Source organism: Paralichthys olivaceus, chromosome 14, assembly GCF_024713975.1.
Source record: "Paralichthys olivaceus isolate ysfri-2021 chromosome 14, ASM2471397v2, whole genome shotgun sequence".
In the NCBI taxonomy this organism is placed as follows: domain Eukaryota; kingdom Metazoa; phylum Chordata; class Actinopteri; order Pleuronectiformes; family Paralichthyidae; genus Paralichthys; species Paralichthys olivaceus.
The window spans coordinates 7,199,134-7,225,007 of NC_091106.1; the positions used below are offsets into that span (position 1 = coordinate 7,199,134).

Below are 25,874 nucleotides of genomic sequence, written 5' to 3' on the forward strand. Positions count from 1 at the left end.
ATTAATTTACGTTTCATCTCTAATAAATTATTTCTTTTATTTTACATTTAAAAAATATGAATTTAATGTTGGCAATAGGCAATGGCTTTGATCGAATGCAATGAAATAGAACTTAAAAAGAGCGGAAGAGATCACCTTCCTATTAACCCCAAAGAGCTGAAATGACAAAAAAGACATTACCAAATAATAACTGAATTCTATAACGATTATTGCTACAATATCACACACCAAACTATTAATGTAATGGAAATGTCCTGTAAAGAAGAACATGCAGTCATGTTGAAAGGCTGACTAACTCAGTTAAGACATTTTAATTTGTTTTACCCTCTCAGTTACTCACATGCTGAGCACATTGTTGTCACTATTGATGAATAACTCATCCACTAGCACGCTCCCATTGAGGAAATCAATTAATCGCATGTCGATTATATTTTGTGTCACCAGCTGTTCACCACTTGTGACTGAATTAATGAAGAGCGTAATTGCAGTGTCAGTGATGGTCTCATTATCATTCCGCACTTTTGACTCTACCCCTCTATTCATTTCTGACATGCCAACTGTCAGAGAGCGTTCATCGGGTATGCAAACACAGTGTTTGGCACAGAGACCTCTGTTAGCACGGCGCCTTGCAACACCTACCACACATGTATTTAAATGTTCTTGGCTAATATCAATAACCAGTCAAGTAGATTGACTAGTGAATAGTTAAGCATAAAAAAGGTTTTCAATGATTTGCCATATGATGGTTATCTTTGAATCTATAGTTGTGCATTTGTTTATTCTGTGCAGCATTTTGATTTTAAACCAAACAGACGGGAATTTGAGATGATCTAAAAACTACACATAATTCCACATTTTACCACCCAAATCAACAGCGTGCGTGCGTGTAGTGTAGTAGCAGTTGGACAGTACAGTCCATGCACTGCTGTGTAGGCCCTCTAGTTAATGCAGATAAAGTTTGGGTCCAGCTATAGCTGTTCACGCCTCAGCTGCTCTGAACACAGCCATTACACACAGCCATTAACGCACAATAGAGTTTAATTTCTGCTCCCCCGCTGAAGCCATACCAGGATCTGGCACACAGGCTTCCTTAATCTGCTGCGGCTTGTGCCACCATTCAAACTTTTTCAAATCTGCAACAATCAGTTTTCAGTGGCTGATTATGCCATTTGAATCTGTAGCCGTGTGGCAACGGACAGTGGTGGATCATATGACATCCTGGTTTATCTGTGCTTACGCTGAACCGACCTGGAGCAAAACTGAGCTAAACACTTTTGAAAGGTTTTACTTTTATAGGGACCATTTAAGAATAGAATAATTAATTGATTGTACCTTGTCCTGAAAAGGAGTCTAATTATCAGTGTTTAGATATTGGTTCCCCTCTTGACGCAACAGTGTCTTATCTCAGAGCCCAGGAGCTCAGGACAAAAGGCTGATTTATTCCCCGGGGTGCAGATTGAGGCAATGCAGCGGACATGACCTGCCATCACTCCCACTGAGAACCTGACAACCACAAAACAAAGACTGTGCTGTAAAGTACATGTTCTCTGTGATAACCCACGTTTTGATTCAAGACACAGGAGACAAGTGAGAGGTTTAAAGATCTCTAACTAGAATTTTCTCTTGAGAATTGAAGTTCTGCTGTAAATTTTACTGTTCAACAAAAATATAAAACATAGAATATCAACTTTTGTAGTATGTCAGGTTAATAAATTGCAAATTAAAATATTTTTTAGCAGTAAAGAGGGACATTTTGGTAATAAAGAAGGCACTTATAATAGTTATAAATAATAAAAACGAATAGTTTACACTACGCAAGTACAGTTATTGCAAACAGTAGATACACTATAAAGTTGCACTGCAAAAAGACATCTCACTTATTGATGACAATAAAGAACAAAATAAATGTTTTTTCATATAAAATAGTTTTTATTTTTGATCCAAAACTATAATTCAACAAAATAGAGGTCTGCATGTGAAAATAACATCTATTTTTCAACTCTACAAACATTGTTCTTACACTTTGACAGAATAGTTACATATTGACTTCAACTATGCAACAATAATAACAATAACAACAATAATTTTCTCACAATCCATCGCACATTGCACAACATTTTAGGGCTCTATCAAAATAACTGATAAAAACACACCATTGTATCTTCAGTACAATCTAATGGTCATTAAACGACACTAGTGCTACACTTTGAACAAAAAGCTGCTCAACATGCTGCTGGGTTACTTGGCAAGAATAAACCACAGGCTTCAAACTTCAACAGAAACCTTTTTGATTGTCAAAGAAATACTATATAAATTAAAAAAAAAGAAAATAATGTAATACACATGTATTTACTGTCTCCTAGATTGAAGGAAAAATAATTCACATTGTCACACACAACATGACTGATTATAACCACCGAATGGCTGCAGTTTATGCATGGACCTGGTGTCCATCAAACTGGTAAGAGAAGGATGAGTGGATGTACTCCTGTTCCGTCGGGGAGTCGTACCTCATGAGGCAGGGGTAGCTCTCAGGCTGCACACAGTCAAACTGCAGGTCCAGCCACTGCCTGTGAGGAGCATTGTGCCTCCTGGCGTCTGTCAGGATCCGGTTGAGGGCCATGATGTAGCTGAGGGCCATCTGCAAGGTTTCATACTTGGACAGTTTTTTGTCCTGGCCCCACTGGGGGACCACTTTACGTAAGCGATCAAAGGCCGTGTTCAAACCCTGCATCCTCTTCCTCTCTCTGGCGTTGGCAGCCGTCCGTCGCCTAGTGACGGTCTCATACTTCTCCGGGCTCTTTGAATCTGGTTCTGACGACTCTGATCCGGAGTCGGTGCAGCTGGGCCGGCGAGACTTCATAATGTGTGTTTGCAGAATCAAACCGGTGATTGTCCTCGTATAATAAAGACTCAGCTGTGAGTTGATAAATTTGTCAGAGAAGTGTCCAGTTCTGAGTCAGGGTTCCTCAGAGGTTGTCCTTGGTGTGACAGCCTGGCTGATGTCCAAGTTGTGTGTCCTTTGTGTTGATTGTGAAATGACTGTAACCCCAGATAGTGGATGGCCCAGACAAGTCCAAGGTGTCTGTGATCCTGGACACAGTGAGGGAGCAGCTTTTATAGGATGGAGCAGATGAACAGGTGGCAGCAGGTGGGGTCCCTGCTCCCCCCCAAATATTGCTCATAAAGAAACACACCCATACAGACTCATAAACACCCACACCCACTCTCAACACCCACACCCACACACACACACACACACACACACACACACTTATACACACACACACAAGCATATATACGCACACTCGGTGCACACACAAACAAAACCTTAATGAAATTCCAATTATCTTGGGCTGGGCTATCTGGCCGTGGCTTCACTCAGAGCCATGTGTCACAAACACCAAAAGTGTACCATCTGGTAGCTCGCCTCACCACAGCTGATGCTGCAAACACACTTTTAAAAGGCTGAGATTGAGAATATTTTCCTGTTTAACTTTAAATTACCCCCAATTGTGTTAAATCACTAGTATTGGCCACAGATCGACAACTTCCATTTTAAAGTAAAGAGAAATATCAACAAATAATAGTAGAAAAAAACATTGGGTATAAGAAAAGTTGCTAAAACTGCAACAGAAAAGTTGCTAAAATGGCAATTAAAGTAGTGACATCATTTTTGATGTGATTTTAATTTCCCACTGTTGTGTCAAAGAAATTAGATTCTATATGAACATATACAGTATTTCAGCACATTTATCTATAAACGTTTTTTTCATAATAGATTTCGTTATAGAAGTATATATTATTTTTCCATCTAAAAATGTAATTTTATGCAAGGTTTGGAGAAAAAAATTATTTGGACTCAATCATTGATGTATTTAGCTCAGAAATAAATCTGTAGATATCACATTTTAACATCTCACTGAATTAAAATAAATTATAGAATCTTTAGAAAACCTTGCCAACTAATTCATCAGGTTTTATTACATAAGCCACCAAGAAATCCCCTTTCACTTCTCATGGAACCGGTGTCCATGTGATTATAACCATAATCTGAGATTAGCCTGAGGCAACAAAGTGTAAGTGTGGTCTGTAACCTGAGGGATTTTAGCAGCACATCAGGGGATTATGAGCTGCAACAATATGGACCAAGATGGTGATAAGATTACTGTGACATCTGAGGTTCAGAGCCTGGTCTCTGTGCAGGTGTACAGATATTACGTTCTCCAGAAATGTCTTCTACTTGTGAGTACACTGTGTACTATCTGTGAGGGTGTTTATCAGTGCTGAGGTCTTAATGACTCACAGTATGTGGGATGCATTAATGTTCCTTGTGTAGAGGAGAGCACATGTGAAATAAATAATTGATCTGTGTAGTGGGCCGAGAAAATGAGACAGACAGAATAATTTGTCTGTCTGTCCTTCCCATCTGGCAACATTGAATTCTGTAATACAGGAGGGTTGTCTCCTTTGACACACACACAAACACTCACTTTTTGGAGAGAAGTTTTTTTACTTCATCCTTTTATCTCTCAGCTGAAGTCACTATTGCATTGCAAATTAAGTTTGATTCTTACATACAGGATAATGAGCTTGTTCAGTGTTATGTAAAGTTTTAATAAATGAGCCAACAATATAAAATGTATATTGTATTATACATGCTGGTTGTACCTTAATAGATTAATAATAATAATTGTATATCATAATCTAGCACTAGGCTTGCCACTCTGAATAAGAAGTACATTTAATACTTAGAGTAACACGTTTAGAGTAATGCAGGACCTATACTGTGAATGCAGGACTTTTACTTGTTATAGAGGACATTTACACCAAAGTGTTCCTACTTTTACTTAAGTCAAGGATCTGAATACATCCTCTTCCACTGCTGCTTTAATCTCTGGTGTCATCCTTTGTCAGGACGGACACACAGCTCCTGCCAGTGTGTATTGACAAACTGAAAGCTTGGGTGTAGAGGCAGGTTATGAATGATTAATAACTGCCAGAGGCCCAGAATAATGCCTGTCTCTGGTATTGGGTCATGCACAAAAGCTGATGCTGTCTGGTCATTTTGGGATGGACTGGTTAGCTGTGCAATTAGGCATATAATCCCATCTACCAGTTGGTTCATTGATTACAGATTGATGTAGTTTGCCAGCTGCTGCTTGTCTTGTCTGAGGGCCTCGTCTGAGACGTGGCCCGGACCTTCCGTGTCTTCCAATCTTTTTTTTTTTCAGCAACCCCTCACTTGATTGGCTTGTCTGAGCACTGAGGGGTTGAACCATTCGCTCTGTCAAAAGCCATATGTCACAACTGAGGAGTGACCCGTCTGCTGTGGTAGAAACTTGTATCCTCATAAATCCACATCTCCTTATGGAGAAATAGAGATTAGGCTGCAAAGCGTATGTTTCAGTGTGGGAGAAAGTGCAAATCTCATTATCGTCACAGGATTACTTTTAAATTAGCAGCTCATACTTTCTTTTAATAAGCATACAGAAATGTGTGCTGATATTTTGGGCTTATATGTTTTTACTTTGATAATCAGGAGTTAAAAATTGCAACTAGTTGTGTTGATATTACATTTATCAAGTAGAGTAAATATAGAAAATGTAAAACGGAATGGAAATTGTCAGTATACATAGATTAGAAGTTAATAAGTATATCAATAATTCGCAGTAAATGTGTTCAGGAAAAATTACAGTACATTTCATTGTGTTGATATCACAGTAATTAAGTTGATTGGACTTAGAAAATATAAAACATAATTTGAAACGTAATAATATTCAGCACAAATCAGCTATATGCTGATAACCATATAGAAATGCATCATAAGGGTCTTAATATATTTGTTTCAAATGTTTAGATTTTGCTAATCAAGACTTCAATTGCAACCTAATAATATGTTGATACTGCAATGCTCATGTTGAGTGAACTTAGAAAATATAAAACATAATAAAAAATATGGTGATATTCAGTATAAGTCAGATATAAGAACAAGTATACGTAAACGCCAAACAAGTGTGTTAATATTAGACTTTCAAATGTGTAGACTGTGAAAACCAGTACTTAAAATATTCAACTGCGGTTATTATTATGAATGTGTTGATACTGCAATAATCAAGTCGAGTGAACTTAGAAAATATAAAACATGGTCATTTTCAGTATAACTCAGCTATAAGTTCATAAGCACAGAAATGCACAAGAGTGTTAATATTTTGGTTTCAAAAAAATCAGTACTTAAAATTGTCAATGACTTTTATTGTGTTAAAACGGCAAGAAACAAATTGAGCAAACTTAAAGTATAAAACATTATTTGAAACATTTTCCACAACACTGGAGATTTTCTCCACAGATATTTTCTACTTAACACAGCACCAGTTAACAAGTAGGTCTGGCAGCTGGTGAGACGAGGCTGGGAGTATAATTAGGTCACGTAAGGTGAATGTAATTTTATGCCTATTTGAACTCTCTTCCCCTCTAATTGGACTGATTAGCAATACTTAATTGGCTTCTGAGCTCTCCCATTTGCTTTGAATTTGGCATCAGTGTAAGCTAATAGGAGTCTGATCAGTCAAAACAGGACCTCTATAATGACAGATGAGTTTAAATGGCCTGGAACTCTGGAAACTCATTATTTTCATGTGTGAAGTGAGATAAACGCCACGAGCAGTGAAAATGGTGCAGAATGAATTACATGCCGTCTGTGCAGCATGCAAACAAAACCACTTGTTCCAGCAAAGCAAACATGTCACTCACTTTAATAAATATAACTTTATTCTGAGGAAAGACAAAACTATTTTACAATGTGCAACTTTACATCAGCTGAATATGTGCTTTTGTTTTTTTCTCCAGTGTGTTATTAAACTGACTTCAATTTATTAAATCATAGTCCATCAAATACATTTGATCTTTTGCTGTCATTTGCAAAAGCAGAGCCCTGTCTTTATCCCAAACCAAAGAGTTTTTAGTGTGATCTGACTAATTTCTCTGACGATACATCTCATAAGTGTTGATGTAGTTACGGAGACAAATCTTTGTCATATACAAAGATGAATTAAATCAAATGAAAGCAAAAAAATAAAGTGTTTCAGTGTTTACAAACCATGAATTAGAATCTCCTATCAGCATACTATTATCATGACTGTGAGCAGACACAGTGTTTTTATTTGTTATACAATACTGTATGTTGGCATGCATGCACATGGAAAACATGGTGCAAAACTGTGAACCAGTGACCAACAAAACAGAAATAATTTAGTTCAGTATAGAAAGAATTCCTCCTTTAATGGATCCATTTAAACTGATCTTAATGGCACATTCAAATGTCTTAAAATACTCTCTAAACTATATCTGATTATTAATAAACTTATGACTACTTTATATAAACCTTTAAAGAAACTAGAACTACCAGTACAGGTACAATGGCTTCAGAAGGTATTCAGACCTATTAAATTTTGCAGCTCTATGCAGCGCTCCATCAATCAGGCTCTTATGGTATCACGCATTTGACGGCCGGCTTTGTGTTTGCTACGCTGCATTTAAAGGACTCTGAGCATGTTTTTTGTCTGATGAGACACAAATAATTTGAGCAGAAATCCAAACACAATGTTTAATCACCAGTCCCTGCTCATCACCTGGTTGATACCGTCCCTATGGTGCAGCATGGTGGTGGTGGCAGCATCATGCTATGAGTCGGGGCTTCTCAGCAGCAGAGACCGAAGAGGTCAGAATTTAAATTGTCTGTATTTATATAAAGCTTTTCTATTCTTATCAACCACTCAAAGCACTTTACAGTACAAGCTACACACGCATGCGCACGCACATGCGCGCACACACACACACACACCGTTACTATATGCTGCACCTTTTTTACCACACCATTCACACACTACCAAAGCCATCTTGGCCAATTTGTGGTTTAGTATCTTCAGTCTGGGGTTCTGAATCTGGCCCAAAGACACTTCAGTATGTGGAAGGGAGTAGCAGAGGGTGATCGACCCACCAGCCTTCTGGTGAGTGGACCAAACCTCCTGAGCAACAGCCACCCCTTGTTTAAGGGGAGGACAATGTGAGACTGTGGTGATGTTTCACCTTTCAGCACGATCTTGACCCAAAGCAGCCTCTGGGGAAGCATTTCTCTCTCGTCTCTTCTTGTCCAGCTAGAGCTCAGACTCCAGTCCATAGAACATCTGTGGAGAGACTTGAAAGTGGCAGCTCACAGACATGTACCATTAAATCTGCGCTTGAGAGAATCCGCCGGTAATAATGGGATAAACTGCCTAAATCCAGGCATGCAAGGCTGGACATGCCCAGGATGACTGGAAACTTTAACTGCTTCCAATAATTTTTCTTTTTTTATAAATGTGTAAAAGTTTCTAAAAACATATTTTCTCTTTGTCATTAATCATCTAATGTATTCATTAAAAATACAAATAAAACAAAGTGCAAAAAGTGAAGGGGTGTGAATACTGTCAGAAGCCACTGTACATGTGATTTGCAATTTAAAAAAAAAAAAGAGTGGTGTTAGCACCACTTTGAGAAGAGGACTAACTATTAAGAACAGATGCTATGATCAACAATCAGCAACAACCGCAGCACTGTAGCTAAATATGATGTAGAAAACAAAACGTGAGAGAACAATATTCAACTCCTCCGATGGCTCATGAGCTAAGACTTTGCAAATCCATCATTTTTCTGCATGTGACTTCAGTAAATAGGAATGGTGACAAAGCCACTATCAGTGCTGATAGGTTTAACGCAATAATTCTTTGCCATTCTATTCTGAATGTACTTCACTTCATGTGCAAAACACAAATCACATGACAATCTGCTCAAGCAATCAATCTCCGTAAAGTCTTCTACTGTTTCCGACCTCAGGGAGGTCACACATCCTGCCGGGAAGCCTAAGAGTCACCGCGCCGGTGTGTCTCTCACAGCTCCTCACTCTCCAGCATGGCTTCAGGAGGGGAGCTGGAAAACAAGAAGGGGCTGGTGTCCGACGTGGGGAAAGCAGACTTGATGTCGAGCCCCTGGTCGGTCAGAGCGGCGTAGCGGCTACCTGTGCGTGGAGCTTTCTTCATGGGGGCGGGGATGCTCTGATGCCACTGTGCTGGAGTTGCAGCAGACAGCTATTATTACTACCTCAAGTTATGTGCTGAAAATGTGGCACATTTCTGTATAAAGCTATACAGAATATTTACCATAGATATCTAGTCTGCAGGTGCAAGACACAATTCCAGCCTCATTTTTTGCCGACACTGTGTACCAGCCAGCATCATCTTTAGTTGTTGGTTGGATGAGGAGACACACATATCCTGTGGCATCCTGGGTCATGCTGAAATGCATAGATAATGAAGAATTCATTCCAATAGACATCTTATGATATTACGTTTTAATGTATTGGCTTGAAACAGCTACAGGAGAACCATGGAACTCCTACTAACCTGATTCTGTCCTTCATTCTAGGAATGCTGTCATTGTCCTTCTTCCAAAAGATGGCTGGCGGGGGCATACCCACCACCCGACACTCCAGCCTGACGGGAGTCCCCTCAGGAATACCCATGTTCTGCAGCTTCTCCAAAAACTGAGGAGGGTGCTTTGTCTCTTTCTCTAAAGTCAAACAATTACTAGAATTATTGAAGCTTCCAAACAGGGCCCAGGACATCACGTTTAAATGTTCGACTAAATTGAAAATGAGTAATTAATTCCCTTTTGTCATTAACTGCAAGGTATGTGTTTGTCTCTAGTCCTTACCCACAACTTTCAGTTCTAGATTAAAGGAGCTCTGTCCTGCTTTGTTGCTCGCTATGCACGTGTATGTGCCGCCGTCATTCTGCGTCAGAGGGTCAATGACCAGGGAGTGGATGCCATTCTCCCGCACCAGCAGCTTGTGGTAAAGGTCCGGATAGATCGGCCTCCCGTTGACCAGCCACATCAGCTCTGGGTTGGGCAGCCCACTCACCTTGAAGACAAAGATGGCTGACAGTAAGGTGAGGCAAACAAAATACAGTCTTTTAGTGATTGTATTACAAACCAGGTTCTGCTATACCAACCTTGCAGTCTAGTCTGCACAGTCTTCCCTCATGAGCCAGCATGTCTCCTGGAGCCTGGAGGAAGTGAGGGCGAAAAAAGCGCTCCTGCGTTTGCTCACTTTCAACTTGCTGTATGCGAGCTCGTACCCTTAAAGGACACAACGAGGTGAGCACAGCATCACAGCTATTTCTCACTATTCCAGGATTACCAACCCTAGCTTTAATCCATGTCTGTCTTATTTGTGGTGCAAGTTAGAATTTTAACATCGATACACAGAGGGATTCCTCTGCAGATTCAACTGCACGCACTCAGTCTTGCTCACCTCTGAGAATGAATCGGTGTCTGCCGGTTGCGGGGAGGTCCCGTTTGGACGATCAAATGACCTGAGCAGCTGATTCGTCCCTAATGATCATTAAATATCAAACAGCAGGTCAGATTCTGCAGCGGGATAGAAGCTGCAAACCACATGTAACTTAAGCATGAAGCACTACCTGTGGATTAGCTGCCATGATGGTGTAGTTGCCATCATCGTCGCTTATCGTGGACTCGATGTGCAAAGCACAGGTCCCGTCTCCCTCTCTTATCTTCTTGTAATGGACGTTCTTCCTTAAGATCTGCTTGCCATCCTTGAACCAGTAAACCTGAGGGGAGACGCCCATGTGAATGATTAATGGTGAGGGTTGAAAATGAAAGAGCATACTATCGTTTTTACAACACAGCTGTTGACCTCTCACCTTTGGAAGAGGGATTCCCAAAACTTTACATGAGAAAGTGACAGGTACGCCCTCCATGGCCTTGAAGTTCTTAAGTTTCTTGTTAAATATGGGCGCGATGCATTTACCCGTCGGGACGTCATCATGCTGCACCTCATCGTCCGACTCCTCCACTGGCGTTCGTTCCAAGCGGAATTCAATCTCGCTCATTAGTCTCTGCTCAAAATTGGACACTTTGTACTCCTGGAAACGGAAAACCACTACATCAAAGCAATCGCCGCAGTCGGTGTTGGATTACTGCATGCACCATCTGCCTTTGTGTCTTGGTATCTCATCAGATTTCCATGAAAATCAATGAGTACAATAACATGCATGCAGTATATTGTACATAGAAGCTTAAAGCATTGAGATAAGCAACAAATAGTCTTTGGGAGACATGAGACGACGTGCTTCTATTCAGTGGTAACGGTCTGTATCTCTAATCTTAAAAGGTACAGACTATGACTTTAAACCAGTTGATGACAAGGATCATGCTGTGGCATCTGTCTGACAGGTTCACTCCTGGTCGGTAGAAACAAAATCTGCTCGTCCAACCAAACAAAGTAAATTAGGCTGAGGGTAAAACAGAGAACAGACGAAGTGTGGAGAAATCTAAAATGAAAATTGGGAAGATGGGGCTGCAAGCTTCAGTGGGAAAAGTGTAAATCAGTTCACATATTATTAGCTTAATGAATTACAACACAGTAGTATGTTTGGATTATTCGTGCAGGTTATATATATATAAGCTTGAATTCTTGATTAGAGTTATGTATTAACCGTGGTGTTTAGATAAGTATATGAGAATATCAAAGGTTTTATGATCTCGGCCTGACACAGTAGAATAATGACCCATACAGCCTCGAGCAAAGCAGAGCTTGGGACGGGAAGATCCTTGTACCTCATCATAGTTAAAGACAGTAGCAGGAATGTTTGGTCCAAGGGGTCTGCTCGCTGTTTTCACCTCATAACTCAGCTTCTATGAGAGGATAGGGATGGATGATGAACACCAACAGAGACACACAAACTGTACATACAAACATATGCTGATGGAATAACACACAAGCTATTGTTACTCGCATGCAAATGTTGTTATGGTGCAATGACGCACAGCGATGAATAACCATGAATGACTGGGGAGGGAGTGATAGCTGCTGCTCTACTGAACTAATGCAAGTTATTCATCGGCTTTGAGTCAGCCTCAGCGATATGATGTGTCTTTATCATTTTACATTTTTTAAAATCTGAGGTCGTTCCAAAATGAATACACAAGAATATTGAGCTCTCTAAATAACTATGAAATAATCACATGAATGTACTGGGAAAATGTACACATTTAACAGTAATTTGTAAAATGAGTCAATGATTTTTCAAAACTCAGCTTCGTATTATAGACCAGACTATCTATATACCTATACTTTTCATAATGAATATTTAATAGTTATTTTCATAGATATTCATGTACTCATATCAAAAGTGAAAACTTTGGGGTTCCATAGGAGACAAGTGATACTACAGTAGGGCTGGGCAATAAAACGTTATCATTTAATTATCACAGGATTTGCTCAGAACAAAAAGTCATCTTTAAACAGCAGACATTATCAATATCGATCATTCTAAGGCCATATTGTCCAGCCCAAGACTGCAGTAAAATCTTTGGTTATTATAACTTTTTGAAACTTTTTTGAAACTTTTAAATCCTTAAAAATTAGCAATCACATACCAATATGTGATTAAACTGACCATTTATTGACATTCATATTCACCCAGTGGTCTAGCATGTAGCTCAGCAGGGGTGTAACTGAGGCTGAAGCTTGTGTTGATAATGTTTCTTAATAGGCTATTTATTCACCACTACAAATAAGAGAGTCAAAGAAGAAGCGATCAATGACAGCAGCAGAGCACGAGACCAACGACTACCTGTTGATGTGCAAACTGTGGAGTATCATCTTTAAATCGAAGCTTTTTCTCAATGTCATGGAGGAGAATTTCTTTGCTCCCACGAATGTCTTCATTTGACGGCAGTTGCACCTTGGGTACCTTCTTTTGTAGCCTGAAGAGACAGATGGGAAAACTGCTTTACATCATGTGTGAGCTCAACAAACTCATGACCACTGTAGTCCATCAGAGAGGACGTACCCTAATGGAGCTCCCTTGGGCAGTCCCATTGAGTTTTTGGGCTGACTCAGGCTCAGCGACGGCAGCACGGAGCTGAGGAAGGCCACAGGGTTTTGAATTGGGCTGGGGGTGGAGCTGCTGGAAGTGGGAGAAGAGGCCTGAGGAGGTGACTGGGCTCGTATGGAGTACACGCTGTTGGGAAACTGTGCTGAACCCGGTGTGGGCGAGGACACGAGGGAAGGAGGGCTGGTGGGAGACTTCAGCACCCTTGTGGGGAGGATCCTATGTGGTGGAGGAAATGGCGGGATAGTCGGGGAGCTGGCTGCGGAGGAGTTGAGCTCAGCGGCCAGCTCATGGAGGAGGGGCACCGGGGATTCGGTTGGGGAAGGACTCCTCACTGGTGAGAAGGTCTGAGCAGCTATGAACTCTTTAGGCCGGGTGTAGTTGAAGGTGAAGGAGGTGGCGGTGAGGTTCATGAGGGAGGCGTGGGTACTTCTGAGCAGAGGAGTGGGGGAGATGATCTGCTGTGAGGCCAGGGTCTGACCTGCGGGCACCGTGCTGAGCTTTGGTGCAGGGGGAGAGGAGAACTGGAACGTGGGTGCAGGTTTGGCGAGAGCTGCGGGGGACAGGTTGAGGTGGGAGGCGTGGATGGTGTTCATCTGGGTTGTAGTAGCTGCACTGAGAGGAGGAGCTGTGTTCAGCTGTGGGGGAGGTGGAGGTGACGTCATCAGTGTAGAAGTCTTCGGTTGAGGGAAAGACAGAGGGGAGCTGAAAGGAGGAGCAGTGTTGAAAAGAGGTGAAAAGGTGGTGTTGAGCTGTGGAGCAGAGCTGAGTGAGGGAGCGTTAGGGGTGGTGAGTGGTGGTGCTGAGTGAGGGGTCTGCTGAGGGGGAGCTGTGGTGGTAAGTTGGGGCTGGAAAGGTGGCGGATGGGGTTCGCACTGCATTCTGGGTGACCACAGCGGAGCCTCGTGGGAGCTTGGGACATCGGGCTGGACCTGGCTCTGGAACGGGGGGTGGGCCTGAGGCTGCACGTGAGTTTGGGTTTGGATTGGGGGTTCAGTCTCCTGCTGCTGCTCCATGAGGACTTGGTTGTGCAGGAGCCGGAGCTGGGCGGGTTCCCTGTCGGTCAAGCAAAACCAAAATAACAGATCAACCACAAAAGAAATGACACTATACATGGAGAGGATGAGAGAGGCTCTGTGCAGCGCTCTCATAAATTAAGTCAGCGCAGTAAACCGCAGCAGGCATGAGCCAAAGTCAGCAGGAACAACACTCAGCCCTTTTATGGGCCACTAACAAAATACTGCTCCAGCTCAAGACACTTTCAGCTTTCATTCTAAACAGGTTATTTTATCTTCATAAAAATGAATGCAAATTCAATTAGACTAAACAATACAAGACACATTCTCAAATGTATATTGTTGTTTTAAATCTATGATGCAAACTACAAAAGCAATAGTGAACAGCTGATTAAATCATGCAAGATTTCATTTACAGCTTTATCTGAAATATTAGATGAACATAGTTACTTACAGATAAAAAACACCATCCTTGGTTTTAGAAAGACGGAAAGTCCACATCTAAAGTCTGCATGCATTCATTTAAGAATTGCAACTGATTACAGCTGCTGGTTGAGCCAGAGGATGAGGAACCTCCCACCTCAGCTCATCTACTTCACTGTGTTGTAGTGAACACTCAGGACATGATGTGGATCGGTGGCTGACCCAGAATTTCATATATGTCCAACATCCATTCACAATTCCTGATTCAGTAAGATAATTGATGTCATTCACTCTATAGCTTTCATTCAAAGCAACACGTCTTTGAAACATATTTTGAAAAATGTTCCTTAGTCAAGCACATTGTGTTCTTCAAAAAGGTTAGAAAATAAAAATTCTTAACAAATCCTCATATTTATTGGTAGTGTTGTTATTGAGTAGTTTAAAAAAGATTACTGACAGGACCGGGGCACTTCAGTGGGGCCAGTCAGCTAAGGCCCCTGCCCCCCTGGATATTTTGTGTACAAAATGTTGTTTCCTCTTACTGTATTGCAGCTTTGTGTTAGTTTCATTGCCAGCCTGTTTTTTTTTAAACTCTACTCACAGTTTGGGTTTAGCCAGCACCGGGGGTGGTTCTTTGTTGGCTGAAGCCAGAGCGTCATCTTCATCACACTCAGCAGATGCTTCACTTTGCTCATCCTCGGGGAGTTTGAAGTGCACACGCAGACCGGCTCTGGGGCCGGAGCGCGAGTCTCTATGGTTCGTCAAGGTGCCTGACTTAAGGCAAGAGTTCGGTGGAGGGTCAGGGAGGGGGACCACAATGGGGCTCCCATTCTGATGGTTTGGAGTCCCCTTAAGGGCCCCCTTAACAGCACTCCTGTCAGACGATGTCAGCCAAGGTCTGGAAGCGTCCTGCTCAGCTGGAGTTGCAGCACTGAAAGCTTTCAGGTGTGAGAACACCTGTGCACCGCTCTGTGGTTCTGGATGTGCTCCACCGGACACAGAGGTGTTCTGGTAGAGGTGGAGAGGGTCTAAGTTTGGGGTGCTGCTGCTGTGAGAGTTCAGGTAGGAGGTGCTGATGCTGCTGCTCAGGCTGGAGGGTTCCAGACTGGGCAGGCTGGTGCGAAGCGGGTCAGGACGCAACATGCTGGAGCTGTGGGGATCCAGGCGGAAGGTGCTGGTGTTTAAGGGATCCAGGCGTAATGTGCTGGAGACGAGTGGGTCCAGGCGAATGGTGCTGGAGTGGGGCTTGACGCTGTTGGTCGCCTCTGGTTGAGGGTTGACATTGGGAGCTGATGGGGAAGATTCTTGGTTTCGACTGGGATCCACTGTTAAACTGCTGACAGGCCTCACGTGGTTGCTGTTCCTACCATTGCCTGATGAGAGTCAGAGAGATGGACAGACATTTGAGTTAACCTTTATAAGAATATATGGATTAGAATATATGATAACTGTTGCTGTTTATGATAATCAAAGCAGAAGTGTTACCTCTGACCCTCAGTGCTGCAGTACTGGACACGGTTCCATACTTGTTGCTTGCTGTACAAGTAAACACTCCTGAATCTTCCGGAAAGACTTCAGCAATGACCAAAGTGCATATTTCCTCTGGAGGAAATCATGAAAAAAAGGGATACTCACAAAATCAGGCCAGTTTGGTGCGACTGCTTCTTATTCATTTCTAAACTAGAGAGCGTCTTATTGCAATGAGGAAAGAAAGATGACTTGTGTTTTCTTTTTATCACTGAGGCTGAGAGTCTCTCTGCAGCCCAGGCAGGTTGAAATGATCTGCCATGGTGGTTTGACACAGGATGAGAAACTGCCTTATATGGTTCAGTCAGGGAAAACCAGCTCTGGCTTATGTACAGAGGAACAGAAGCCCCCGCCAACAACTATAAACACTTCAGCACAGTAATATGTACACAGTGCAGCAGCATATACAGACAGACAGCTGCTTTGGTGCAGTCAACACTTATGTTATTTTGTGACAGATGAGGATTGCATGCAACACGTACCTGGTTCAGCTGGAGATCTCGGCTCTGGAATGGAAACAAGCACCCAAATCATTACAGATACCAATGAAGAACAACAGCTCTTTAGTTTAAGCCCAATCAGCACTTGTCTCATTATTATTTATAAATATATTCCACAATCATGCTATTTTAAAATGACCTTTAAGACCTTTAATATAATTAAGTATATTTATGCGCATCTGTCAAATAAATGACAAATATCTAAGGAAGATATTAATAGAAGCCAGTAAGAAAGCTGCAACACAAATATGGCTACAGATGCATCTTCAACAAAGACTGACAATAATGTGACTGTTGTTCAGAACATGGAGAGAATGACTTTTTCTTTTTTTGACTGTGTACTGGGAGAAATAGATTGAGTTGACTGCATAGGTGGATCATTTATATATTATTTCAGTATAACATCTATATGAATGTGTTACAGACCAACATTTTCTTCCAACATGTTTGGTTGCATTTCTCTTTCCTTAGTATAAGTGTAAAGAAATATATATTTATGCCACAATTATAACAATAATTTTGAGATGAAGGTCAAAAATGTGTCAACGCTGTTTTAAAAAATGATGCCACTGACAGTATTGAAGCTACTTTAACCTTAAACAAATTAAAGCAATGTCAAAATTGTTCAGCTCTTAGTGCTCATTTAAATATACACTACTGGACTGGATTTAAAATAAATGAATCATCTCTTTTTAACATATAGGAATTTGGTTTTATTTCCAACAAAAATAGCACTCAAGAGTGTATAAATCCCACAGTCCCCTTATGAAAACACATTTAAATTTCCTAGATCTGGATTTTTACATGGATATACACCAAATTGCACACACTTAAAAATCAGAAATCAACAGGAAACAACATGAAAAAATGAAGCTAATAAACATAAACTCAAATACTAATGTTTTATTAACTTCAGCGTTACTTATTTCCTTGTCTGCACACTTTTGAGAATTACTAAACTGCAAGAACACTGAAATTTGAGTTAAGCTGAATTAAACTAATGTATCTAAGATACAGTTAAATCTTGATTTCTTGCATTGTAAAAGACAAGGCATGTCCGTTGTGGCTGCAGTATAAATCCAAATCAAACTATTTCAAAAGATACAACTGGCACTTTTAATACGTCAGCAGCAGAGCTTACTTTTCTGCAGGATCCTGAAATCAGCAGAGTCCTCTATGGATTTGCCCTCTCTGTACCAGTCCACTCGAGGTGACGGTATCCCTTTCACACGGCCCTCTAGCACCACCAGCTGGCCTTCTGACACAAAGAGGTCTTGCAGGCTCTGGTACAGAAAAGACACGCTAGAATAAATATGGAGGAGGCTATAATGGACTGTAGCAGTGTACACACATTTGAGAATGGTCCTACCTTTGTGAATACAGGGGCGGCCATCACAGGTTGCCCGTTCAACCCTTGTATATAGTTGTGATTGGAGGTTTGACTCTGAATATTTAAAAAAAACCACATTGGACAGATTGAAATATATAAAACTCACCTTAAAACAAATATAGTGGAAGGAGGTGTTTTCAGCTGTTGTTACCTCAGGTTGATGCACTGATGGAGCCACTGAGATCAGAGGCAGGGATGGGACTGTCTCTGTCTGCTGGGTTGTAGATGTGACTGGGACAGACGCTGAGGCCTCCTGGTTTCCTGAAACTTCTGCGACCTCTTGTGTCAAAGTAGGAAACACCTGCACCGGTAACCCTGTGGTCGTCTCCTCCTGAGCGGGCTGTGCTGAGGATGCCACAGACGCTCTGGAGAGCTCTGGGACAGAAAGCACCGTGGTTGTTGTCTGGACCAGCAGAGGAGGATGATGAGTTGGTGGTGAGGAGGAGCGCTCCTGTACTGGTTCCTCTGTTGCTGCTGCAAGTTCAGATGTCTCACACTCTTCCTCCTCTGCAGAGGCGGTTTGGCCCAATGATGATGTTAAAGTTGCACTTGACTTTTGGGTTTTCCTCTGCAGCCTTTGAAAATCACAGACAGAAGCAAGGAAAGATGATGTTTAGAATTGTGATAAAGATAGTTCCATTTATGATTTTCCTTAAAATGAGACTAAATAACCATAAAAACTCACTGGGCTACATTTTCAAGGTGCTGCTCCCCCTCAGAATCTGAAGAGGAGGCACCTGTGGGACGAGAGAACAAAGATATGTACTAAGGTCGTCTCTTTTACAGGAGCCTGTAAAACTGCTAATGTGAAAAAGAAACAAACCTACCTTCGACGTAGATCTCCGCCGACGTGGAGTCAGTCCCATAGAAGTTAGACGCAAAGCAGGAGTAACGTCCCGTATCCTCCTCGAAGGCCTCAGCGATGATCAGAGAGTGCAGCTCTCCGTTGGTGATGATCTGAATGTCGGGGCTGTTCTCCAACTCCTTGCCCTCACAAAACCACCTGTGAATAAATATATAGCAGAGAAAACTGCTCAGTTTTCCAGTGCTACCAGTTCTTCCAGTGCTACCAGGGCTGGAAAACTGGAGTTTTTAAACACTAGTGGTGCGATAGAGCTATGTTTGAGTGAGTCCCACTTTTAGTATGTACACAAAGGTGTATATACAGTATATTAGTATAAGCATAGGGGCAGCTGTGAAGACGAAGAACACAATTGGCTAATAAACATGGATATTTAAAAGCACCATTTAAAATATTTTTAAAAATTGGCATCGCAAATGATAATAAGGAAGGTGATGCATTTAAGTGGATAACAATTGTGGATACATACAAAATGCATAGTAGGAGCGAGTATTTTTTTATTTACAAGAAAATGCCACAGGGCTACTTTAATGAAGTTTAATTATTATTGTAAAATATTTCAGAGAAATTATAAATTGAATCCTGTTTAAGGAAATGAAAAGTCATTTTTAGTGCATTAAACAGATGTTGGAATCACTCAGTTTGATTTCCTTAAATTGTCTCCCAATAGAAACACCTACAAATATTTTTTTGGAGGGGGTAATTTTTTATTTATTATAATGCCTACCAATGCAAATACTTATAATAATACTGTTATGGAAGAGCAAGATTATGATGTGATTACAGGAGAACCACAGTCTCAGAGCACCAGTGAATCGCACATGGACTGTTGTCCATGTTGGTTGTGTGTATATTTGTAATGAAATGGTTGCATTCATTCAACATTTGTGTTTTCTTCCTGTCCATATGTACAAAAGTGTTAAAAATCAAAGGAAAAACAACATCATGTCATGTCACAGTAAAGGTTTGGGCTCCACCTCTGTTGAATGAGCAGATATTCACAGCACCATTATTACACACACATTTAACTGGGATTTACATGCGTTACGATCGATGAAGGTCAAAACATTTGATTAACATCATCTTCATACCAATTCAAATATGTCTGTGTCCCTTATGTCCTGCAGATGTTGTGTTTCTCCACTTCTGGAGGTTCTTACTTTTATTTGTCAGTCGTCTGTAACTCCCACTGTTATGACAGAGCTATTATTTCATGACAGTATTTTAAGACTCTGATGCCCTTGGTTTACTATTTAAAACCCTATCTTTACACAGTTCACTATTCCTCATATTAACCTTCTGACATGGTTTCTCTGAGGCTGGTACTATGTGGCATCTTTCCCAGTTCTGCCATCCAGCAGAGTTATGCAGGCCAAGAGGAAAAGGTTTTGATGAGCAAGGCCTATCTGTTTCCCTGTAAGACGAGACGCGACACCAGCACGCCACGTCAGTTCAAAGGCCATGTCAACGCACTGTTGATATTATGAAGATATGGGGCAAGAATATTACATCTAATGGCACTTTGAGTAATATGTTGAAGTTAATAAAATGTGTATGAATTTAATTATCAGATCTGGGTTTTTATTTTTATTTTTTCAACTAGAATTCCTGGATTCACACCAAGTTATATCACCCTGGACCTAATCAATATTGCAATCTATAAATTTACTCTGTTAGTCTTGGAATAAATGAGCAAAACACATGTTAAAATATGAAACAGAGAGTTTGAGAACTCTGCAGCAGCTGGGTTTGGTTCCAATCTGGCCCATTGCTACATGTCTTCTCCTATTCTTCTTCTTATTTCACACTTGCTCAATAAAATAAGGCAAACATGCAGAAAAAACATGATAAATGACAGCATGTGAGTCTGCCCGGCTCACAGTCCTTCTTAGTAACATCTCATGTAAGTTGCAGCTGGCAACTATCTATTTTTTCATTGTAAAGCTATAATAGTAAACTTTCTCTGTGTCCTGACCAGCAACATACACAGCAGCCTCCATGTCAGAGGATGTCTATTTTGAGCAGATGAGGCCTTGGTGCTTTATTAAATCCAGCCAATAAACAAACAGGAATGAGGTGATGTGTTACCCTCTGGCACAGCGTCATTATAAGATCATTAATCATGTTCTGTGCCTTCATCAAGCTCAGATCACCAAGATCACATGCTTTTTATAGTAAATACGGATCATACTGCAAGAAAGGGAATCCTCAAAACACAAACCAAGCATCTCTCAGCTTCTCCACTAGTCACATCTATAGAGAGCTGGTAAAAAGAGATTTACAGTCTCTGATACTCCCTGAAAAGCTGCTGGAAAGTTCATCCATGAATCGAGCTTGTGTCCTTTCTAATGAGTAAAGGTCTAAATTGAAAGCATGAAGTCGTAGAGGAGGTGGGTGAGTCAAAGCCCCCAGCCTCACTGCACCTGTCAGGGCTATTTTGCCTCTGGAGATCCGAACCAGAGAGGAGATTCCCTTTGGAGCCGGGGAGCTCTGCCTGGCCGACCCATTCACATACGCACAGACTCTAAACATAGATTTAGAATACACACAATGTTATACTGTGACACACCAGAGACAGCACTAAACTGGAAAATGATGGGAATATGAACCCTGACAACACTATGTTGAGCCCTCTAAGTCACAGTCTCACACCCACACACACACAAACTGTTTGGACGGAGAAAACAAGAACAAATGAGAAATGTTTGCAGAATATCCAAAATCAGACCCAAGCCTGAACACGATTTTTAATGAAGCAACATTTTAAGTGGAAACCAAACAGAACTAACTTGTCCTCAAACTTTGTATATCAATAAGACTCTCAATCCAAAAACAAACCGTATCAAGTTATACATCAAACTACTAAAGCTGTTTAAATCATCTTACCAGACTCCTCATGCTTCTATCTGTCAAGAGCACGGTCGCTTCCATTATCAGACGAGACCACAGCTCGCAATGCCAGTCCAGTCTAAAAATGGCCGAGAGCTACATTCTCCCCGAGCGAGTATATGTTGGTGGCTCAACAATGTTCAGCAGGACAAACAAGCCCCTGCCCCTCTATAGTCTGACAGCTCAGCCTCACTCATCCAGGCCGTTGTCGTCCTGGGAGGGAAACTGCACGTCCAGCCATGAGGTTTAAAACATATCAGATCAAACAGCTCTAACTCTGAGCTTTAACAAGAGTAAACTGTGCAGCTGAATTTTATTTGTATTTATTTGTAATGCTTCATCTCTAATATGGCTGATGTCTTTTTAAGCCAACTGCTTTGTCCGAATTTGTGGTTTTACTTAATTTGTTTTCTAATTTTTAAGTAAAGCTATATGTATATGTATTATCATTATTATTAATGTTGTTATTATTAGTATTATTATTGAGAATGATAGACAGACTGATGTGATAATTGTCCGAGACATATATAACTGTCACACACGCGCACGCACATGCGCGCACACGCGCACGCACACGCACACACACACACACACACACACACACACACACACACACACACACACACACACACACACACAGCTGCTGGCTATCATCACATGTCACGTCTGTCTGTATCTCCCATAGAGAAATAAACTGCATAATTGTCATCTTGACTCCAAACACGTATTCTTAAAAGTAAATTAAAAGTAGCAATATTGCATACTAAAAGTACTCACGCAGTACGTCCTGCAGTGAAAAGTTTACTTGCTGTGAGAATTACTTGCAAAATGTACTTAAAGTATCAAAATTAAACCACTAGATCACTATGTTATTGGATTATTGGTGCTAAATTTATTATTTTTTATTGATCCTCACTTTTATTTTTGGGCGGTTAAATCCATGATGATGCATTTATTTTATAAGCTCATATGTTTTTAGGTGAGGTTAGGTTAATGTAACTAGGTGTAATATATTTAGTAGTTTCTCTCAGAATAATTTTGGGGTACAATTACTTCAGATTGATACTTGCGGTTTGCACTGGAGTAAATAATTCATTTACAAGCTCCTGTGACGTCCTCCCAAAACAATTTTCAGTTTTCTTCACTTCACTGGGGATCTCCAGCGGGAGGTGACAGCTGACACAACCTTACAGCACACTGGGCCTTTAGCTTTTCAATTACACTTTTTTCAATGAAACAAGATCTAAAAAAAAAAATACCTGGGAAAGTCTTACTATTTTGCAAACTCAGAAATATGAGGACGCCAAAGAATAGAAACTGTCAGGTTTCTCTTACCGGACTTCAGGCATCGGGAGTCCTCTTACGATGCAGTCTAACTGAACCTTGCTGCCCTCTGCAACCTCCCTGCTTTTCAGTTTCTGGATGAAATGAGGAGGTTCACACATGGGCTCTGCAGAGTAGGGTGTTTCTGCCAAGTCACAGCCTTCTGTCCCCTCCTCCTGGACTTCCTGAGAAACACAGTCGTACTGCTGCTCCTCAGTGACCCTGCAGTCCTGGAGCTCCACATGCCTGGTACCAGGGTCCAGTTGGACCTCTGGTGGGTGGCTCACAGCAGGACCAGGTCTCTCCTCCTCCTCCTCCTCCTCCACGGGCATGAAAGCACGCTCCCTGTTGTCAGAGTTGAGAGGATCAACTGCCCCATCGTTCTGGCTCTTATTCTGACCTCTACTCCTATGAGACTTGCACCCTCTCGGTCGTACCCGTTTGGAGCTGTTGGCCTTGAATAGAGAGGAGAGCTCCTCAATGAAGTCTGCTGCTTTGTTGAGAAACTCCTTCTTGGACTGGGTCTCTGGGCCGTACGGGGCGTTCCTCGATGATTTGTTGAAGTCGTTGAATCCTTCCCCGGAGTCCCTGCTGGTTCTGATCATGTTGTCCTGTCGCATGGAGGCTTTAAGCATCTTTCTGTCTGATGTGAATGTGTGTGTCGCTGGCAGTTCTTTGAACTCGGGGGCAGGCTGGGTGAAGGGCACAGTGGAGGGGGCAACAAGAGGAGCAGGAGATGGGTTATGCAAGGGAACAGAAGGGGTCGTAGAGGAAGAAACTGAGACTGAGGAGATGTTGGAGGGGGTTAACGGTTTGACAGTGGCCTTGACCTCTGCCTTCTCCTCACGAGCCTCATGTCCGATGGCCTGGCAGGCCAGGTTCACACTCTTATCCAACTCTTCCTGGCTGAGGAAGGCGGAGAGGTCTGGCAGTTGGGGGTCATTACGGCCCACAGAGTCTTCAGCCTTGCCTTTGAGCGACCCGTAGATCTGAAGGCGTGTGGACGAAGCGTCTGAGCGGCTCATCTCGCTGTGGCGCTGCTGAGCTCTGGCCTCTGCCAGGTAGCTCTCTCTGAGGAGCTGAGACAGGGACGGTGGCTGCTCAGAGTTGTTCTCTTGCATGCTGTGGAAGAGATCACAAGACATTCAATTACTTAATCCTGTCCATCACCTCTACTCACGTTGAATACAGCCTTTCAGTTTTTTTCCAGAGTTACGGTGATATGAAATGATAAAGCAGCCAGTTGTATTATTTGGAAACCTTTGTTATCTAAGATTTAACATTCCTCAGTCGAAAAGCATCCCAAAAAATTAAATCATCTAAATGTTCACTGATGGACCACAAATTTCAAGATATGTATCTATAAGTTGATTTAATACTGTACTGAAAATTAAACCAGTAGCTGCCTGAAAAATAGGATGTTTAAAATCTAAACACATATGGTACAATAAGTAGCAGAGTTAAACTGTTCAGGCAATTAAATCAAAATAATTTGGCAACAATTTCATTGAAAATGTGAAGGTTCCACAGTTCCAGATGTGTAGATTTGAAGTTTTCTTTGTATTCTCTCATAGGAAACTAAACAATTTTAGGCTTTGGACTATTTTTCAGTTCAACTTGAGCTCTGGGAAAATTCTGACGTGATATTTTCATAGAACGGATGACAATGTCAATCACTGACAAAACTAATCAGCAGATTGAATTGCTCATCATTACTTGCAGCCATATGAGCAGTAGTACAAAGTATGTTCAACTTGCAGTAGTTAGAATAAAATATAAATGTCCCTCACAGTCACCAACGTGTCTAACAGACCTTTAAATGCAGAAGGCAACTAAAGGAGGAATGAAGAAAGTTCAGTAAAAGAAAGGTGAAGCTGAAATTAAAGTATATCTGCAACAAAAAGAGTTGATCGAAACATGGACTGATGTTTACCTTACATATAATTAATGATAAATTTAGATAAAAGCAGGAGAGCATTGGTGTTTCATTCTTATTTTAACCTGATTTTCATTTTGACCTGATTTCAGCCTTCCTCGAGCCGAGAGGGTGTCAGGTTCATGAGTGACACCAGATCTGATTGGCTACAGACAGGCTCTGTTGGCCCTGTCCTCCTCGGACCAACACTCACACGACGTTTTGTCTTTGCACAACTTTTCAACACAGGGAATGTGCGAGTTGTTGAATCCTGACATGAGATAGGGAACACATATGCTACTGACACTCAAATCAGCGCAATTAAGAGAGACAGCAATGCCCTTCCAACAGACCTGAAGCTGCAGCTGTTGTGTACATTAATCCTTTGCAAACAGCCTCCAAGCCCACCAAGTCATATCTAATAATAGCCAGGGGTCAGTTTACATGAAGAAAATCAACAAAAAAAGCAGTGCTGCTCATCCTGTGTGTCCTTGTTATCCTGATTTTGATCAGTCATTACAACAATAACACAAAGAGAAGTATAATTATCAGAAATGGGGCAGTGCTGGGTGAGAGAACACACAGTCCCGGCCCACACTCGAGTGGTCCCCGGCTAAACACAGCATCCAGGCAGGTTCAGATAATTCAATTAAATAGGAACATAACATTCAAACAGAAATAGACTCACGCTTGACTGAGATTCTCTGAGGCTATACACAGCGTAATAGATTCATGCCAAGAGACTGCCGACAGGACACTGTGAACAACAATTGAATTAGTGTGTGGGGGGGGTTGTGTTTTACCTTTAGTATAAACTCAGCTGGCCCCCCCTGTGAAGGACTGGTGAATCCTTGGAGTGCACCTGTGCTCAGAGGGGCAGATTCCGGTCTTCACGTTTGCCGCCACCTGGGGAAATCTTGGACACGGGCAGCTGCCCCAGTCTTCCTAGGTTCTCTCGCACAGAGTCAACCTTTGAGTTTACAGGGAAATATGGAGCTGAGTAGCTGGGGTAACCCGTCACCAGTAAAAGTAGCAACATTTGTCAGTGCAGTGGTCGCAGGTTATTTTTG

At 41.6% G+C, this 25,874-nt stretch overlaps 2 protein-coding genes across 3 annotated transcripts; both read right to left on the bottom strand.

Annotated features, from left to right (window-relative positions):
* Window positions 1-1,916: 1,916 nt before the first annotated feature.
* atoh7 (atonal bHLH transcription factor 7) lies at window positions 1,917-3,002 on the bottom strand. The gene has a single exon (XM_020091279.2). It carries the CDS (start codon window positions 2,861-2,863, stop codon window positions 2,432-2,434), a length of 432 nt encoding a protein of 143 aa, XP_019946838.1. The 5' UTR covers window positions 2,864-3,002; the 3' UTR covers window positions 1,917-2,431.
* A 3,749-nt stretch (window positions 3,003-6,751) lies between these two features.
* On the bottom strand, window positions 6,752-25,846 carry mypn (myopalladin). 2 transcript variants are annotated; one of them, XM_020097970.2, is made up of 21 exons: window positions 25,608-25,749; window positions 22,902-24,011; window positions 18,643-18,818; window positions 18,501-18,552; window positions 17,967-18,390; window positions 17,795-17,869; window positions 17,567-17,708; window positions 16,408-16,431; window positions 15,884-16,000; window positions 15,000-15,771; window positions 12,918-14,015; window positions 12,699-12,831; window positions 11,680-11,757; window positions 10,764-10,985; window positions 10,521-10,670; window positions 10,352-10,431; window positions 10,050-10,176; window positions 9,751-9,958; window positions 9,441-9,606; window positions 9,198-9,331; window positions 8,783-9,106 (listed from the first exon to the last, which is right to left on the bottom strand). In XM_020097970.2, the coding sequence occupies exons 2-21, from the start codon at window positions 24,008-24,010 to the stop codon at window positions 8,928-8,930; spliced, it is 5,466 nt and encodes a 1,821-aa protein (XP_019953529.2). In that variant the 5' UTR covers window position 24,011; window positions 25,608-25,749; the 3' UTR covers window positions 8,783-8,927. The 2 variants fall into 2 exon arrangements, with proteins under 2 accessions (XP_019953537.2, XP_019953529.2); XM_020097978.2 differs by lacking the exon at window positions 11,680-11,757 and having other exon boundaries at window positions 6,752-9,106; window positions 25,608-25,846.
* Between the last annotated feature and the right edge of the window lie 28 nt (window positions 25,847-25,874).

Bases quoted from the DNA above. Each gene is read 5' to 3' on its own strand.
- atoh7 (XM_020091279.2), bottom strand. From the start codon at position 2,863: ATGAAGTCTCGCCGGCCCAGCTGCACCGACTCCGGATCAGAGTCGTCA.
- mypn (XM_020097970.2), bottom strand. From the start codon at position 24,010: ATGCAAGAGAACAACTCTGAGCAGCCACCGTCCCTGTCTCAGCTCCTC. The intron at 11,758-12,698 runs GTAGTCGTTGGT...ATCCTCTCATAG, and splicing joins CACAGTTTGCACATCAACAG to AAGCTGAGTTATGAGGTGAA. The intron at 9,107-9,197 runs GTAAATATTCTG...CTGCAACTCCAG, and splicing joins CTGCAGACTAGATATCTATG to CACAGTGGCATCAGAGCATC.